Genomic DNA, 19,747 nt, shown 5'->3' on the forward strand with positions numbered 1-19,747 from the left:
AGTTATAATTTAGAATAAAATAAAATAAGTCTTGATCCTGCTGTTGTTTCGTATTTGTAGTAGAACGAAACGTATCAAGAGGCTCGGATAAATCGGAGGGAAGAAGCTATCTACTGTTGGTTAAAGAGAGATAGCACTTATCCGTGATTGTGAAACGCAAACTAAGGACAGATACGCTCTTGCTGATATTCGGAGATAGCTATCTATCCGAAAACTCAGATACGTTATTGAAAACGGCCGTTAACCACTGCCAAATATGAATGCGAACCTACCTACCGTCAGCAAAAAAAAGCGTTAAATCATAACTACACAACACTATTTTTAGATTGGTCTTTTTTTCATTTGTGGCCATATCTAGTACCGTAAAAGCAATATATATGTAAGTAGTTGGAGCCAAAACAATAGAGCATTTCACACTACATGTTCATATGCAAATTAGAGGACGGAAAGACTTACTGAAAACGTGGAAACTATGTAAGTACTTATCGTGACCGTGTTATGTTTTTGTTTAGATTTAGGTTAAATTCCGGTATTCAAAGGAGCATAACGAGAAACGTAGGTACCTGTTTAATATTATTATGTCACCAAGTTATTGTATAGCACATTTCACCTACGGCAATAGCGAGCCACATTCATGGAGATAAAAGTGCTATTAAGCTACATTAACCTAGATTTATTAATTTTGATTTTGCTTAGTATTTGGTTAATAATAAAATTGAAAACGTCGAGAAATAAATGACTAAAAAACATCAAATAAATAAACACTTGTCCTATTACGTATTATTTTTTCATATCTATACATATAAATAAAATTGGAGTATCTGTTTGTAATATTGAAATAACCGCTTTTTACTACATGCATATGAATATTATTATATATACGGTACATTTTTACAATTTTTGTCTGTCTGTCTGTTTGTTCCGGCTAATCTCTGGACCGGCTGGACCGATTTTGTCGGGACTTTCATTGACAAATAGCTGATAATATAAGGAGTAACTTAGGCTACTTTTTTTAGACTAGCTTCGCCCCGCGGCGTCACCTGCGATACGACAATAACCGCGAGTAACATCGCGGGACTAAACTAAAATTTAATGTTTCCGAAGCGAAGCGAGAGCGGGTCGCTAGTATATATATAGGGAATGGGGTAAATAATGTTGGCTATGATTAATATTTTATGTTGCTCTCTAATCCTAGCCTTTTTAATTGCTTGCAATCCCTGGCATACCCTCAATAATATTATCAATAAAACCTTGAGAAATTGCGTATTATTCTTTATGTGAAGGATTTTAAAGAGATCTTATATTAATAGGGACAGGAATTATTTCCTTCATTGGTCTTCCAAGCTTATCCGCATTGTTCTAGCGGGTTTTACGGGTCTTCCATCATATGTTGCCCCTATTCCAATTATGTTGCTCTGAAGGTATCTCTTTCTCGTCTCAATTGTATTTTCCTTCCATTATCAGACTTCAAACAAACCCTGGTTCTAATTTTTGTTTTATTCTTATCGAAAACCGGTCTCTGCTGCTCATTCTAGACATGGCAAAACAGGAGCGAGAAACCGATTATAAATATATTCGAAATTGCTCGGCTATATATATCTATTTATCTATATATGCTAGTTTGTACAAGAGAATAATGCTGAATATGCTGATACAAATACTGCAGTTTGGCGTACGCGGGAAAAAAAACCATTTTTTTGCCAATCCAAGCGTAAAGTTTCGGCATCCCTATTAGTCAATCAGAACCCTCGCCCTTGTTCAGAGGGTTGTTGGCATACGAAGGGGAGTATCATAATCTATACATACCTACACGAATACCGATTTATAGAATGAAAACCAAATGTTTCTTCTATAAGTATAATCAATAGTCGTGTGGCACCAAAGATTCAACGATTACATTTGACAGACAATAATGAAAAAACGACTGAATATATCTGTTGGTCTAAAGAAGATATCAATAACCAAATTAACGAACAGAAGCTACCGTTTATTTGGTGAATGATAAAGTTTTATTTTATTTTATTTGTGTATCTAAAATATATGACATTAATAAACTATTTGTAGCAAAATCCGTTGATCTTTCTATTAAATCTAGTCAAGATTAAGTGGCAGTTAACTATTTGAAATAATCAAAATACATTAATAGTTGTTATCGTTTTTATTTTTTAAATATAACTTGACACGCACATATGACAGTGCAACACGCATCATCAAGCGATTGAAAAACAAATTTACTTTTTACTGTCTCGTGTATCAATTTATATTAATAAGCTATATTTTAAATTCAAATGGTTTGTACTCATGCCACAGAAGGCGAAACCAAGCACAGTATAATACAAAGTGGCATTTTTCACGCAGACCACATAAACGAAGGCTATATTTTATGTATAATAATTGTGTCAATTACAATACATGTTTTAGTTGTATTATTATAGATTCTTGTGTTGCATGTCGTATATGTAATTAGTTTTTTTAAAACGTAACCGAGGTCGCAGTCAAGACTAACTAACACGGTTTTGTTGTAATTCATTTTTCCGACGCTCATATTTTTTAAATAATGACGTCATTATATTTTTATGTATTGTACTAAAAATAAATTGTGTTGTGTATATCTTTGTTTTTTTTAATTGTTTCTGTGTGCTTAAGGCTGTCCAATATATAATATTTCGAATGTCGTCCTTTACTGGAAAAAACTTCTCGGATTATATTGAAGGTCCTTTGCATCACATTCATTAACATAACGAAGTCCATAATGTTTATTAATGACGTTCATTTTGTTTTCTATCCGTTTATTGTCTACCTCTAAGTTAGAAGAGCCTGGTAAGTTTATTTTTGATTGTTCTCACAGCCAACCTGGTGTTAAGTGGCTACCGGAGTCCATAGACATTTACAACGTAAATTCCACCATAAGCCTGGAGACAGCCTATCTAATAGTCATCACGTGAATACCTCTACTCATCTATCAAGTAGCACCAGTATAGCAAATAGTAACATATAATTCAGAAGAGGCACCGCCGTCCCTTAAACTATAAAACTATACAAAAAAACCTCTGCTACCGGCTCCATATGATTCGTCCGCTGTATCACTACTCACACCTAACTCCAGCCAGCAACTCAACCGATAAATAACCTCATGGTGCTTATTCTACCGCAAAGATTTAACCAGCTTTTATTAACTTGACCTGTATTTCTATATCGCGAGCCTAATAAGTAATAATAGACTAACCAATTAAGATTTAGGTGCAAAGCTATACATTTTTTCAAGTCCAAAGTTATAAAGAAAATACATTTTTTCAAGCCCAAAACCTACGACAAAAGTTTACGTTTGTTATTCTAGACGGAAAATCTGCAGTTTGTCTTTTTTACTCGTGCAAATTTTGATAAATCTTGTAAAATGACGTTGACCATAGATAATACACTAAGCTAACATAAACTTTTAAGCGTCTGAGAGAAAACTGTCTATAACATTATAATTAATAATGGAAATCGCTTAATATCAATAATTACTTAATCAACTATTCTTACAATACATCATTTACTATTCATCAGGCTATTTCCATTGAAGTATAAGTAATTAAATGAGACAAGTTTTAACTGACAGAACGTTTTTGCTATTTCCCAACAATTTTCATTTTATACTTAGTTCAAGCTATTAATAAGCGTGCGAAGTACGCTACAGAATCATTCAAAACAGTTCGATGAAAATTCACTTGAAAAATTTCATACTTATCTCGGACCGACGACAGTACATTTTTGTATTTGTAATTCTACCAGGATTTAAATATATGTTTTTAGTTTATTTGCTTCTCAAACTACATTTTTACGATTTTGCATAATTATACATACTTACTTTTTCATTCTGTTCTTCTTCAAAAGCCATTGGAAAGGAATGACTGTATGGTTTTCGGAATAGTTTTTTTATTGTTTAGTTGGGTAGACGAGGTTACGGCCCGCTTAAGATATCGGAGACAATAGACAAAGTGATTGTCATTACCCACCTTGAACCACGAGTTCTAAATCTGCTTTTATTACGCATTACTGCATCACTTCAGTCACATTATAAGACGCCCTATTTTATTTTAAATAAAATTTTACGGATTTGAGTTTTATTACACGATCTTAATCCTCATTCATTCTAGGCAGCGGCTTGGTTCTGTCCCTGGCATTGCTGAAGTCCATGGGCGACGGTAACCACTCACCCATCAGGTGGGCCGTATGCTCGTCTGCCTACAAGGGCAATAAAAAAAAAAGTGTTTCGTGAACATTTGTTAAATCAATATTTCATTGGAAAAATTGGTACTTGCCGGCGGGGTTTGAACACCGGCAGTCGCATCACTCAATACGAATGCATTGGGCGTCTTATCCTAAAAGATAATAAGCATGAAGGTCTAAAGGCCACGAGGACTTCAATGGCGGCAGCGTCCAAGAGAAACATTTAGAAATAAAAGTCAAATTCAAGGATCTCGGTCTTTTCCCATCTTCAAGTCAGCTTCATCTAGCGTCGGACAATTTTATTACAGCGTACATAGTACTAATTGGGAAATAAGAATCTTGTACAATTTCCTTAGATGCACTAAGTAACTAGACACAAGCAGAATCGTCATAGATATTTCTTAAGCAATATAACCTTGCTTTTTGGTTCAAAGGGTATAAATAAATAAACTTTATGATAAAACAAAAACAAATTATAAATTTCAAAATCAATAATCTTTATCATCATCATAATCATAAACGTTAAAAAAATTCTTTTTTTTTTATTCAATACAACCATATTTATTTGATGCTGCTTCGAACATTCTTTTGTTAACTTTACTATCAACAAAGTACGGATATATTTCTAATATAAAGATCCTTAAAACTGTACTGTATTATGTACTTTTGATACTTACTGGTACATTCACTAACAAAAGTGCAACTGTATTTATTTGTACAATTTCAATAACTTTAAGGTGCGATTTAGGGTTTGTGCAAACCACGTTTTTTAAACGCGCCGTCGACGTGCGTTTTTAGCAATACAGACGCGATACTCACGCAAGTCAGACGCAGCCTGTAGACCTTTGTACACCTGTATAAATTCAAGTACAAGATTAAATCGATACAGACGCCATGCTAACGCGCGTTTGTATCGATACACATGCGCGATAGCATCACGCTTGTATCGATACAAATGATAACAAACCGCTCTGTAAGATCAAAACGCGCCATCGACGCGCGTTTGTAACAATACAGACGCGATAGGTACACATCAGACGAAGCTTATAGACCTTTGCACATCTGTATATATTCAAATACGCGTTTGCATCGCGATAAAAACGCGCGTTAGCATCGCGCTTATATCGATACAAAGACAACAGAACGCTCTGTAAGGTAAAAGCGCGCCGGCGACGCGCGTTTAAAAAACGTGATGTGGACAGGACCTTAACAAATCGTCTGCTTTCTTTTCATTAGACATTTCTATTACGTACTTTTATTTCGAAATATATCGACGATTTACAACTTTAAGCTTCCAAACGTAACGTTAAATTGGCACATAATATTGATCACATAATAATACTTTTAGAAACATATACGAACACGTTCTCTTAATACGAATGTTAACATAGCAATATATTTATACCCTTAAGAGCTGGTACACACTACAACTTTTGTTGCAAACAAGTTTGAATATTAAAGTAAAAATATGGATTTTCGCATCGTTAATAAAAATATCGTGCGAATTCAAGAAGCAACTAATAAGATTAATATTAATGGATCTTTTATATATTTTTTTGTATATATTGTAAAAAGATTAGTCATTGTGTGCTACGTCGTAACATGAACTGGGTAATACATCATTAACCTGCGAAGTTATAAAGTTGGGATTCAATATCGTTACCAACAAAAGTCGTTCAGCGTGTACCGTCAACAACATCGACATGTAATAACATTATTCTAGTAACGCTCATATAAAATCTACGTATTTATATATATATAAACTACGAACGTATTTAATTACGTTTAAAAATACAAATATTTAATAGTTAGGCACAATTGATTTTGTTTTTCAATTCACGAACATTAATGTACTGGGTATTTTATCAGCACTGGACAGGGGAAGAAGGGCACATGTGGTGTGTATATTTTTTTAAGATAATTGATTAGAAATGAAAATCCATCGGGTATCGTCTGGTTCGGTTTCGGTTTGAAGATCGGGGTAGCCCTTGTACTGTAAAAACGGAGACTTAGAACTCATGTCTCAAAGTGGGTGGCGGCATTTACATTGTAGATGTCTATGGGCTCCGGTCGTCCATCAAAAAATCGTCCCTCAAGGATTATCCGCTAACGAAGAACTGGTATCGTTTTAAACTCAAACCTAACACACAACATCCCGAATAAAAATTTATAAAATTTGACTAAGCCACTGATGCAGCTTTAAGTTCTCTCAACAATCACTGATCGACAATCGGCGGATAATCTTCTATGGTCTCATAAAGGGCGAACTAAAAATTTGTGGACAATCAACAAGGCCACACAATTTAATTGTTCAAATGTTGTTGTTTAATCGTTCATGGGAATTATGAAGGATTTTATTTCAAGTCGGACCCACTGAGTTTCTTGCCGGATTTTCTCGGTGGGTCGCGTTTCCGATCCGGTTGTAGATTCAGCACTGCTCTTGCTAGGGCCAGTGTTAGCAGATTCTCACAGGTCGAGCCCGTGAGCTCGCCTACCCATCCGGACGAAGTTGGAATAACCCCTTAGGCTACCAACGATTAGGTAGGGACCAAACATAAAGTCTGTGCTAACAATTACGTAGTTATTCACGTGCGCCTTGCGAATTCTATGGACACTAGATTTTCAACTAAAGAACGCCCTCTAAATTCCCATAAAACATTTAAAACTATCTCAGAACTGCATTCAAATGATTTCTCGTATTCTAATCTATTCTATAAAATCTTTTCGTAACATTACTGGGGCGTGGACGGTTGAGAGACGCAAACTAATGCGACGGGCCCGTGTATGGTGGAAAGGATTCATGCAATCCACTCTTGATAATGGATTTTTCTATTTTTATCCGTTCAAATTAGGTCTCTCTCTCGAGGCCACTGATAAAGTCAATTAGGTACCGTACTATATAGAAGCCGGCATGTACTTTCTATTAAAGCGTTTACAATGTATCCAATATTTTGCGGGTCTAAATTATCATAAACGTAACGAAAAATAATTCTTAACGCAAGTATCGAAGGTTCGAAATAAGTCTGTGAAATATTGACGCTCGTACGCAACTCCGGATACAAACAAATCTACGGACGCACACGCCAAAATAATGGTACGTAATTATTTTTTTAACTTATACGACATCAAATTTTTTTTTGTAAAAAGTGTATCTAACTGCGTTATCCAATATCGTGTACTTGTCTCATATATCGTACATTAGCGGATGTAGCATATTTAGAACGTACTTATAACGAACACAACATTTCAATGGAATGACGTAGAATTAAGTAGAGAATCATGAATTGTGACGTCAGCGATGGGTCGATATTATTATTAATATTATTAGACTTATATTTATATTTATACGGTTCAGGAAACATAATTTAATCTTAAAGTTTCCATAAACATAATGCACATGTGGGAATTTATTTTATCTTTTATTTAATAAAATAGATTACCTATAGGATTTTTGTATTAATAATAACTAAACTAATTAAACCAATCAGCCAAGTCAGTTTAAATATAACCAACAGATAAAATTACGGATTCACAACGGATTAGATAGCACAACCAACTTAGTTTCATTTTTTACGAGCAACACTTTCACAAAATTTACAATGGCAACCTCGTTGCTTGTATGTGCGAGATATTATGTTAACAATACTGCTCTTGAATTATCCATAAGCTAAAAAAATTCTAAATTTCATAATAAAATTAAACAAAAACAAAAATAGTGCGTGTGAAAGAAGTGAAACTTCTTTTGCGGTGCGCAGTATTGTGTGGTCTTCTTCATTTTTCATGCTTAAATCAAATTTCTATTTTAAAATACATATATAATAATAAATATATTTTTTTAAATTCGTTCATCAAAAATAAAATCTAAGATATTTAATATGTTACTGCCATCTATAGGATGAATGGGAAATTAATAACAAGCCATCTAGTGGCCGACGCCCGGAAACAGAATGTATATAAGAGAAACGACCTAGCTCGCTTGCTCCCTCTCTGCACGTTCGAGTGGTTCGCGAGACGCTCTGTCTATTTTCTCATTCTCGCTCGCCCTAAATTGTATCTTTTCTCTCTAGCCGTAACGAATCTGTGGCGAGTTAAATTTTGCTCTCAACGCGCCTAAAGAAGTTTCACTTCAAACAAAATATACATACACAGATGCACACAAAAGTAAATCTGTTTTTCTCTCTGCAAATGTTCAATTTCCGTCCTTCAACATGGACATGGCACTTGTGTATTGTAACATATGTCATATAATATATATCAAACAGCTAACGTGTATACAGTTTGCTTCAATCCTACATACTATACATATAGATAAAGTCAATCAGATTTAATGTCTCATCAAAACACAAAAAAGAATCGCACATTAAAATCCAAATAAGATTGACATAAGTCGGTCTATATAAACGTCCTTATAACACTAAATTGAATACATTCCGTCTAGCTACTGCTATTTACGTATATCTAAGCGTAAAGCATTATTTATCTTCAAGAACACTGTACACTCTTAACACTTTTAGATCGGACGTTCACCTCGTTCCGAACATCGTGCTCCATAATTCTAAATCATAGGAAGACTTATAAAACATTTAACAACTAAAATTGAAAATTATTAATAATTTTTGTACATTTGTACTTTATCTGTTCCACTCTAGTCGGTCTGTGATCAAGCTACATAAACATAGACACGAAAGGCTCCGTAAAGCGGAGACATTTGACTTGTTAACCAACATAAATGAATTATCGTAACTACACAGGTATGAAGCTACCGAGCCGCCATGTTTGTTTACTAAATTGGACAATTATGAAAAAAAAAATTTTCGGTATAAGATTAAAACTTTGCACATTATTGTGACGTCATAAGTCGTTATACGTTTCTCCTTTCGTCCGACGTTCTAGTTCTTTAAATATAATTATTATTATTTGTGAACCGTAGAGTGTCACAGAGCACCCATCTCATCGCGTCACTTCGTAAGTGTTGTCCGGCTTGTCCACCTCCACAGACGTCTTAGCGCACTATTATGTAAGTTCCATGAGGTGAGGGGGGGCGCACGCTACACGGTGGTGTAGTGCGCGTAGTGCGGTCGCTAGGAGGAGGGGGCGGGGGGGAAGTGGGTGAGCAGGAGCTTGGTGGCCTTGGCCAGCTCGTAGGCCGCCGCCCGCAGCTCCGGCAGCGGCGCCGCCGAGTCGCACGCCGCCGACACGCCCTCGCTCGCCGCGCGCAGCCCCGCCAGCACCGCGCCCAGCTCGCCGCCTACACAGTCCTGCGACAACTAGACTGTTACTGCGGGTTGTTAGGCCGTGTTTTACGCCCGCACGGATGGGCACTACAATCGGTTTGAAAAATGACACAGAAGTCCTCAATTCAATGGAGACTTCAATCTCAGGCTACGGGTTCGCTACAGGCGCCAGATCGTAGATTAAGGTAGCCCATACGAGACTGCGACGACAGCGAACTCTGTTCATTGCGGCTTCTATTTGTATCAGGATGGGCAGCAGACATGGGACATTAAATTAATGGGCTTGAATTTTGGAAACAAAAATGTGGCATCAGACAATTGTAAACTTAACGCATCAAGAGATCGTTCTCGAAGCCGACAAAGAAACAATGTTAATTTACTAATTTCTGCATAAGTTCTTATCGTATTAGTCAACCGCAGTCCACGTGTAACGAGGGTAGGTGTAGGGCAGCAGGGGACCGACCTGCGGGAACAGCGCCAGCAGCGCGCCCACGGCCCGGCGCGTGTCGCGGGCCCGCTGCTGCACGCCGGACTGTGCGCCAGACAGCGCGCCGGACTGGTGGCGCCGCGCCGCCGCCCACAGCTGCTGGATGCCGCGCGTGACGCTCTCGGCGCGCTTGTGCACCAGATCGGCGCTCGGAATTATGTCTTCCGGGCTGGCACCCTCCAAAACGCTCTGGGTCAACGAACGATCGAAACTCGACAGGGTTGTCAGCTGAAATAAATCAGAATTAATTTGGCAACACTGAACTTGGTCGGACTTCTGTGATCGTAATCATAAGATCTAAAGCCGTCGTCACATAAAGGATAAGATGCCTGATGCATTCGTATCTTCTAAACAACTTCTAATAAAAATATGGACTTTACTGGTGGCAGGAAATCCTGTGAATCCGCAAGGGTAGGTACTACTACCCTGTCTATTTCTGCCGTGAATCAGTAATGCGTTTCGCTTTGAGGGGTGGGGCAGCCGTTATACTACATAACCGAGAATTAGAACTAATTTCTTCAGGTGGGCTGGCAACATTTACGTTGTCGATGTCTATGGACTCCAGTAACTACTTAACACCAGGTGGACCGAGAGCTCCTTTACTCATCTAAAAAAAGGTATGGATTTTTTACAAAAACATAAAGAATGTCGTGGACTTGTTCTACAAGTATTTATCAATTTAGTGAGTTTTCAAATTTGTACTAAAATATTATGTTTTACAAAAATATTCAGATATTTAAAGCAGACAAAAATAAACCCTAATTATTTGTCGAGTATTAGTACTACTGTTTGTAAGAACTATCTACAAATTTCCCATCAGTTTTGTTCAAATTACTCATACAAGGGTGTAAAGGAACAGTTTCCGAAACTCAAAGAGCATTGCACGTAAAGAGGTTTAAGATAAAAAATTGTGAGGGTTAGCCATTTTCCTCCGCCAGGCGGCAGTAGGCGGAGGCAGCCGACAGAACCTTCTGGAAGCCCCGCCCCAGTATTCTCTACGAAAGCAGCGCACGCCCTCGTTTTCGAGAACTGTTCCCGTACTGTATTTATAAGACAACATTTTTAAACAAAGTCCATAACAAATTTTAAATCAAGTCGTCTAGTAAAATTATTTATTCAAAATTAACAATTCTAATGCAAATAGGCTCATATAAAAAAAAACAAAAGTGTTGCCTTATAAACTGTATTAAAAACTACTAAATTAGTATAATTAATATATGATTAGTACCTGGTGTTTAGTAACCTGCCAGTTATTCTTTGGGCCTTCCCTAGTCTCATACATACTGACCGGTCGCTGCGAGCCCTTGGCCGGCCTCACGTCGACCTCGCGGCCCAGCTCGGACTCGAGACTCTTGCCGCGCTCCTGCGCCGCGAAGCCATCGAGACCACTACAGCTCTCCCCGGTCAGTGACGTCACACTGTCGTCATCGATGCTGCTCGTCTTCAAAACGCTGTTCTCTTTAGTCAATCTCTCGACTATGGTTTGTAGATTCCTCAACTGAGTTTTTAGCTCGTCTATGGTCGAGTCTTTGTCGTGCAGTTCTTTTTTTAAATGCTGTATCTGGTCGTCTCGTTCCGGCGTGGCCTGAGCCGGACAGCTGGGCGACTGGGTGCGGCGCGGGTCGGCGATGGGTGACTGTTCAGTGGGCAAGCCCGGGCTGTACGTCGCCGACACGGCGTCCCCTCGCCGCGGGGTCACTGTCGATAGCTGTTGATTACGGAGAGGGTAAGGTCGCTTTCAGACCACGCTATAATATAATAGCATATATTATATAGCTCATAGCACAACAATATCGTGCGCCATACATTGTTATAGACACGTTCACGCTGTACTGTACTATATATTATTGGCTAAGTATACGCTGCTATACTATATGGCAATATAGTATAGCGTTGTCTGAAAGTAGCTTTAGGCATTTGGTGTTTATGCACGCACGTCTATCGCTCCAAAGCTTTTTATATAGCTTCAGTAAATGAATCATAAATTTGAAGAGCTTAGTCATTGTCGCTTAACTTTGTCGTCGTTAAAATTCAACAAAAACTACTATACTTTTCTACTGATCAAGAGAATAGATCTATAGTTAAATTAAGGCTCGACCACCGCCCTGCCTATTTCTGCCGTAAAGCAGTGATGCGTTTCGGTCTGAAGGGTGGGGCAGCCGTTGTAACTGTACTGAGACCTTAGAACTTATATCTCAAGGTGGGTGGCGCATTTACGTTGTAGACGTCTATGGGCTTCCAGTAACCTCTTAACACTAAGTGGACTGTGGGCTCGTCGACCCATATAAGCAATAAAAAAAATCGAATAATTTTCCACAAACCGGAGCTGACAATTTTAATAATTACCCTGTAACTTTAGCATAACTTTGCTCATTTAAGAAATACTCTACTACATACTAGACTAGAAATTGTTAAGATGTAGGGTGTATCACTCAAATGCATAGTTTTAACGTCTAGATAGTCCTACAAAGTAAATATAAAGACGGGTCGCCCTTTTTTTTTAAAACTGTGCTGTGAGTTAGTTCAACCACCTAAGAAAAAAAAAAAAATTGATAATCAGAATACTAACGTCGAGTTCGATGGGCGCCAGGGCCGCGTAGTCCTCGTCCGAAGCGACCGAGTCGTAGAGCGGCTCGTCGTCCGACATCTGCGACACGTGCCGCAAGTGGCTCGCGGACAGCAGCGGATTCAGGGGACCCGACATCGCTGTGTGCACAATACATTTGTCTGTCACACTACGCAATCTATCATGTGCTGAGTTATGGAAAATCAATAAAAATAAAGTGAGAAACATATTAATTAAAAACAAATAATTGACAGCACTCAACAGAATGTGTATTCGAGGGGTGCAAGGCTGTTTGGTTTAAGCGACATTTAAGGTAATATTGAGTTATATAATACATATTTGGAATCAGTGAAATTTTCTCTGTTGAATCGATTTTATTGTAAAAAAAGCGTGGAGTGTATGGTATCAGTAATTATAAATATTTTATGAACAGATATGAGTAGTAGGAGGGTTATTTTGATAATATCCTGAAAAGCACCTCACGCTTTTTTTTACAATAAAATCATTTCTTCTTACAGTATTTTTAATTCAAATTTATTTTCTATATTTTAGTTGAATTTTCTATAAAAGCGTATTTTGTTAGTTTTTTAAACTATTATTTATTTACTGTAATTTTCCGACGTTTGGAATGTTGTAGAGTTGAGGTGACGTGGCGGGTACCTGCGGGCTGCAGCGCGGCCATGCGCTGTCGTCGCGTGGCGTCGAGCAGCACGTCGCGCAGCAGGGCGGCGAGCTCGCGCGGCGACAGGCGGGCCAGCTTCTGGCGGCCCTGGTTGCGCGGCGCCGACAGCGCGGGGTTCACCGGCAGGAACGCGGCGCCGCTGCGCTCCAGCCCCGACGCGCTCGTCTGCCAGACTGCGGCAACGGACACGCACAGGTAGGCGATTTCAAACTCGATGAAACGAAATGAAACGAAACGAAAAAATAAGTGTGCCGCGATTGGTTCGGCGAAGCGGCTCCGAGCGGCGCCGACAAACCACGAAGCGCTCCACACGGTCTCGCGTCCCAAACTTTCACTTCTACCGTGTGTGACTTGCACACACACAAAATATTTGGTGTTCAGTGGTTACTAGAACCCATAGACATCTACAACGTAAATACGCCACCCACCTTGAAATATAAGTTCTAAGGTCTCAGTATAATTACAAGTCTTTCTGTCGCGAAGCAGTAATGAATTTCGGTTTGTAAAAGAGACAGCCGTTATGAAATGCCGACAGACTGGCGGCATTCACATCTCGTGTATGGACTCCGGTAAGCACTTAAAGCTAGTTGGGCCGTAAGCTCATTAACAAAGTGGACATGTACAATATCTTGTGTGTGACGCGGTAGGGCACAGCGCAGTACTCACTGGCCTCGGTTTCCCTTCGATCGATCTCGTCGTATATGTCCATCACCAGCTCTTCGAACAGATGGTTCGGCAGCTGGAACAAACAAACATTATCATCAATACAATATTAATATCAACAACTTACTGCGACATTCGATGTGGCGATCTTTTAATCGTTTTGGGCAGTGTTTAATATAGGCAGAAGTTTTATACAATTATATAGGTATAATTATATATATGTGGGTATAATTCATACAATAATGGTATAAAGTTTATATCAATTTAGAAACTTTAATAAGTGTAAATGAGTTACTCCGATGTGCTAAATTTTTTTTACAATAGATTTTATGAAATTCGCAAAGGACGCATTCATAATTACTGATTTTGTTTCCCTAAGAATTAAACTTTTAAACACTAATTTGCTTTTTTGAAACATGGGTAAACTTTTTAATAATAGTAGTAGGCCTTTACATAATATAAATAATATATACAGCATTATATGAAATATAATTTTGTTATATGTGAGAATACAATATAAAACCTTTTTTCTCTACCTAATCATTGGCAGCTTAAGGGGTTATTCGAACTTCGCCCGGACGGGTAGGTGAGCTCACGGGCTAAACCTGAGAGACTGAATTGCTAACACTGGTCCTAGCAAGAGCAGTGCTTCGCAGAATCTACTACCGGATCGGACCCACTGAGAAAATTCGGCGATAAACTCAGTGGCTTATAAAACCTAGTAGCAATGGGAACTGAGACAGCTTCAAAACAAAATTAGAATTTGCGTAATTACTGGTGGTAGGACCTCTTGTGAGACTACACGGGTAGCTACCACAACCCCGCCTATTTCTGCCGTGAAGCAGTAATGCGTTTCGGTTTGAAGGGTGGGACAGCCGTTGTAACTGTACCTGAGACCTTAGAACTTATATCTCAAGGTGGGTGGCGCATTTACGTTGTGGATTGGGCTTCAGTTACCACTTAACACCAGGTGGGCTGTGAGCTCGTCCACTCATATGAGCAATAAAAAAAATATGCTGCGCTGCAACATTTATAGGATGTCTATTAGGTGGTTTGATGTTTGCACTGACCAATTGCAGTTTCCCTCTGGCGGCTTTGGCGACGTCGGTCATCTCGTGCGTGTCGTGGGCTCGCGGCACGATGTAGTGTCTGCCGGCCGCGTGGTCGGGCTTCTCGCCGGTCAGGAAGTGGATCATGCGGTCCGTGGCCTCGTACACCAGCTCCGTCATGCGCTCCGCCAACTCCGCATGCCCCCCCTGCCTGTGGAGCACACTCCGAGTGTTCAGTGAACGGATAATAAATATCCCATTTAATAAATATGCTTAGTGTAGGTTACATGAAACCATCCAGTTCTGGGTCAAGGGAGAACGTGTCGAAGTGTGATCTATGAGCTCAGGTAAAAAACGTATTAAGAAATAATTTAGATTTACCTGTTGATACTCTGAAATGTATTTTTTTGTGGAAATAAAAAGAGATAAGAATGTCTCGTTCCAATAAAGCGATTTTTGATAAATAGCTTGTATGGTGGATCTGAACTTTTAAGAGTAATTTATTATGAACAGCGTATTTTAGAAATTGCTTACCAGTTTTTTTTTATTCAGTATTGTCAGTGATATTGACTGCAAATCGAATATTATACTAGTACCACACCTGGTTATGAACGCAAAACGCATTATTTTAGTAGAAATATAAACAAGTTCAAAATAAAATTTATGTAGTCCTACAAAACAAATTATTGCTTAGAGCATACCTAGCACAATCTGAAGGTGTACTTCCGGACTGATCTTTAGTGGTGGGGTCCGCGCCCCAGGCCACCAGCAGCTCGGCCTGCGATGGTTGGCCAGCGCGGCAGGCCACGTGTAAGCACGAGCTCCCTTTTTCCTGTCACAACCATAAACATCAAATTGATTTACAATATTTTAGTATACACAAAAGAAAATTTTTGTTGGCTTTCTGTTGGCAGAACTGTTAGGACCATGCGTCTTCAGGATTGGCATTACATTTGTTAGTAGATGAGCTATGGGGTAATAATCAGATAGATTGAGTGCTTGGCTGTCCAACTTCGCTAGTACAAAAAAAAAAAAGACCATACCTGATTGTAATAATTAGGATCTGCACCCTGAGCGAGCAGTCGCATTGCAGTGTCTAATGAAGAACTCCGCACAGCAGAGTGGAGTTGCCTTCCTAGCTCGCTGGGGGGCTCGTCACGCCGCGCACGCAGTACATACGCGAGCCGCAGATGCTTGGCCAGGATGAACTCAGATTTAACTGGACTGAAGGAAATACTTGCATGAATGAAAAATTTTACTGCTAATAATAAGTTATTAAAAATGATAATATATTAGTTCAATATCATTAATAGTTCAGTGCAAAAATTTCAATTTGTTGAATTAATTGTTTTAAAATTATAATAAGATAAGAATGTATATTCAAATAGAATAGGGTGTTCATGTTTGTTAAATTGTGGCTTCTTTCAGCTCGCAACCATTAACGACAATATTAGAAATTAATTAAATTTTAAAATGTATTAAAAAGGAGTTGAATTCAAAGTTTTTTTTAAATTAATTTATGCCACCAGCCATTGTTGATATTACATCTTCTTCAACTATAAATGAAGAAAATTAAATTAAGAAAAAAAATGTTAATTAGGTTTCATAATTGAAATGGCATAATATGTCAATTTTATACCTTAAGGGTCTATTTTACCACCTATTTTATGTTTTAATTTTAGTCACATCACAGTATTTTAGCGCGCAGTAATAAGTAATAGATAGATTGATAATAGATTGTCTATTCGTGTCATGGCCAATCTCCAAAAGTGCCAACTTACCATTTTAGTTTTTTTAAAGTCTTTGTGAGTTGTAGACATAATTAAAACTCCTTTAAGGGTTAAATCTCAAATTTATTAATGTCATTTTATAATTTCCGTCATTTCAATTACTTTACAGTTTTCTGTGGTCACAGATGACTATGAAACATATAATTTAAGAAAAAAAACTATAATGAGAAAATAATGAAAAGTATGAAAATGAAACAAGAGATTAAACCATAAATGTAATTTTAGTTATCATTTGATGAAAGAATCGATAAATATACCACCGAATTATAAAGCCACATTTTGTTAAAAGTACATAAAATACAGACAGACAAGGAAATAAATGAACATTATTCTTACTGTAAGGGATCTTTGGGTTGCGGTTTCTTCCGTAAATGCTTAGGGGCTGAAGTGTCAAGTAAAGAATGTTCCCAAATGCTGTTTACATTCTGAGCTGTCAGCGATTGGACCATCTGTTTTAGATTAGTAAATATTGTAGTAACTGAATAACATACAATATATGTTTCTGGAAAAGTTATTTTCTATTTTCCTAAAAGTATACCTTAAGAATATTTTTTTAATATATATTTGTACACACAGCTGTTAGAAAAGACACGTCAATAAGGATACAGAGTACAAGGGCACTACTTATTTCATGCTGAAATCTCTTCCAGTAGGCCCGCAAAAGGAAAGAAGAATTAGGAACACAAACCTAGTGCATACAGTAAACATTACATATAGTAATATATACATATTACAAGATACAAAACAATATATATACATACAAATACACACACACACACACACACATACATATATATAACATACACACATATACTTACTTTATATTATAATACATTATACAAATATATATAATTTATTTAAGATGGTAAGGATAAATAATGTTCCTTAACAGATTTCTTGAATGCTGCTATGGTTTTGCACGCTCGTATGCTTGGAGGGAGGGAATTCCAAAGTATAACTGCTTGTACAGAAAACGATTTTGCGTAAGCATGTGTTTTATGAACAGGGCATTTGAGGATATTTGAGGCATATTTGTTAATAAAATAGATTTTAATTATCATACAATGAATATTTAATTTATTATTATTTATTTATTTATTTAAACACATAAATCTTGAATAGAAACATGAAATTTTACACAAATCATAGAAATGAACTAGTAAGAATACTAGTTTTAATTTAAATTATGACTAATCTTTTTTTTTTAAATCTATTTCATTTATTCCGAAATTAGTTAATTTAAATATTCAAGTATACAAAAGTTGTTCTTTTAAGTTTGGGAACAAGTTCATCAATTGTAAGAGTTCACCGCTAAAATATATTAATTTATTTAAGTAAGCTTATAGGGTATTTCTTTTATTTTCAATAATTGTCTAATGAATTGAGTTTTTTTTTAGATAAGCAAATAATTTTTACGTACATTAAGCAGCGAAGGCGGCCAGGAGCCCTGCCTCAGAGACTTAACGTGAGAAATATGACGCCCCATACTCCGGTGAACGCTACAGCACTCCGCACAAAGCAGCAGCCCACGGTTGATCGACGCCCACGAAGGATCTGTACCCACATAACAATCCAATCAGCATCACCGGATGAATTAATCAAAACTTTTCAAAACTAGAACACGGCACACCTGATGCCCCACAATCAGCGCAAACTTCCGCTGTAGAGCGAAGTTTAGACCGTGATATTATCATCGTAGCACGATTTACTACTATTTTCCGTCCTCTAAACGTCCTCACAACACAACAAACTTAATTTAATCTAATAATTTTATTGGCACTTTTAACGACACAAACATAAATCCATTTTATTAAACGTCAAACAACAAAATAAAATAGAGATAGGATTAGGGCACCGTATGTATGTAGTAGTTCTATTTTACTAACTGGAAAGGCAAAGGTTTCGTACTGTAAAGCCTATTCTTTTATATATATTTAAATTATATATTGTTTAAATATGAAGTGAAATAAAATAAAATGTATTAATTTTGAAAATTAAAATCTTGGCATAAAATGAGTTGAAATGTAATGGAATAAAATATAATCTTAATAAAATGGTGGTTATTTACTGTGACTTTTTCAGTGGATTTTTCGAGGATCCCGAGAAGCTACATCCAGCGGCTTCGTTTTATTTTCCCACATTTGTGCACTTTTACAGATACTAAACAGTTAATAAACCATGGTTACTACACATTTAAACCTGAAGAAACACAAAATTGACACTAATAAAATAATTCACACAACTTCGCTCCTCGTGTTCTCGCCAAAAAGTTTCCAAAATAGAGATAACAAGCACAGTGCTCAATTTTTTTTCCAAATTACCATTTGGCTGTAGAAGATCAAGCGAGATGAAAAACAAAAATCTCTTAGTAAAAACTGTGAAAATTCATTGAGACTAATATTACTTTTTTGGAAGAACACCAAAAAATGTTTTGTAGACATTAAATCCACTATTGATGTGCCTCTGGAAAACATACAGCATTGTATTATGAAGAAGCAGTGTGTACTTAGCTTAGATTCCTTGTCTATGTCCAACCATAGACAGTCAATTTAGTTCCATCTTTAGCCGCTAGGTGCTGCCAGCAAGTATAAAGGGAGCGCAGCCATCTTTGATCTTCATAGCGTTGTGTACTTTCGTACTGTGAAGTCGCAAGTCCACAAATATTTATTCGACTTCTTATTAATTGCAAAAAATATTTATTTTGTGTTTCTATGAGTGTTATTTTGCAATCATTACGAGTATTATTTACTAATCCTATCATCGGACGCCATGAATCACGCGTCATCTGTTGGAGGTGATGTTGAGTCAAGCTCCATAATTTCCGAGAGGGAAAACGTCCAGGCGAGACGCGATGGAGACGCCTCGCGTTCGAACAGCTCGTCAAGCGAAAAAGAACAAAAGGAGTCTCTGCGTAAGAAACGACGGGATTCAAAGGTAACGGTCGATCTTCGAATCGGCTCGTTATCCCACCAGGTCAGTGACGTTGTAAATCTAATAATGCATCAACTGTGTGTAACAATTGAATGTAACGAAAATTGTTGTAAACAAATTGATCTCGTCAATA

General features: G+C 37.5%; 1 protein-coding gene and 1 long non-coding RNA gene across 3 annotated transcripts; one reads left to right on the forward strand and one right to left on the reverse strand.

Moving 5' to 3' along the window:
- Positions 1-42: 42 nt before the first annotated feature.
- Positions 43-15,342, forward strand: LOC119629014 (uncharacterized). Of its 2 annotated transcripts, none has more exons than XR_009974114.1 (5): positions 43-474; positions 10,456-11,659; positions 12,494-12,812; positions 13,137-13,376; positions 14,924-15,342. It is a non-coding gene; the product is annotated as an uncharacterized LOC119629014 (long non-coding RNA). The 2 variants fall into 2 exon arrangements; XR_009974113.1 differs by having other exon boundaries at positions 12,494-12,716.
- Positions 4,686-18,567, reverse strand: LOC101738239 (ARF GTPase-activating protein Git). Its single transcript, XM_012697511.4, has 12 exons — positions 18,314-18,567; positions 18,104-18,237; positions 17,020-17,132; positions 15,937-16,117; positions 15,595-15,725; positions 14,915-15,104; positions 13,848-13,920; positions 13,160-13,354; positions 12,503-12,639; positions 11,162-11,641; positions 9,910-10,161; positions 4,686-9,470 (listed from the first exon to the last, which is right to left on the reverse strand). The coding sequence occupies exons 1-12, from the start codon at positions 18,375-18,377 to the stop codon at positions 9,294-9,296; spliced, it is 2,127 nt and encodes a 708-aa protein (XP_012552965.2). The 5' UTR covers positions 18,378-18,567; the 3' UTR covers positions 4,686-9,293.
- Positions 18,568-19,747: the final 1,180 nt, after the last annotated feature.

This window comes from Bombyx mori, chromosome 10 (genome assembly GCF_030269925.1).
Source record: "Bombyx mori chromosome 10, ASM3026992v2".
Lineage (NCBI taxonomy): Eukaryota > Metazoa > Arthropoda > Insecta > Lepidoptera > Bombycidae > Bombyx > Bombyx mori.

Bases quoted from the DNA above. Each gene is read 5' to 3' on its own strand.
- LOC101738239 (XM_012697511.4), bottom strand. From the start codon at position 18,377: ATGATAATATCACGGTCTAAACTTCGCTCTACAGCGGAAGTTTGCGCT. The intron at 15,105-15,594 runs GTATGCTCTAAG...TGTGCTCCACAG, and splicing joins ACACCTTCAGATTGTGCTAG to GCAGGGGGGGCATGCGGAGT. The intron at 11,642-12,502 runs GTTAGTATTCTG...CGTAATCAACAG, and splicing joins TGGCGCCCATCGAACTCGAC to CTATCGACAGTGACCCCGCG.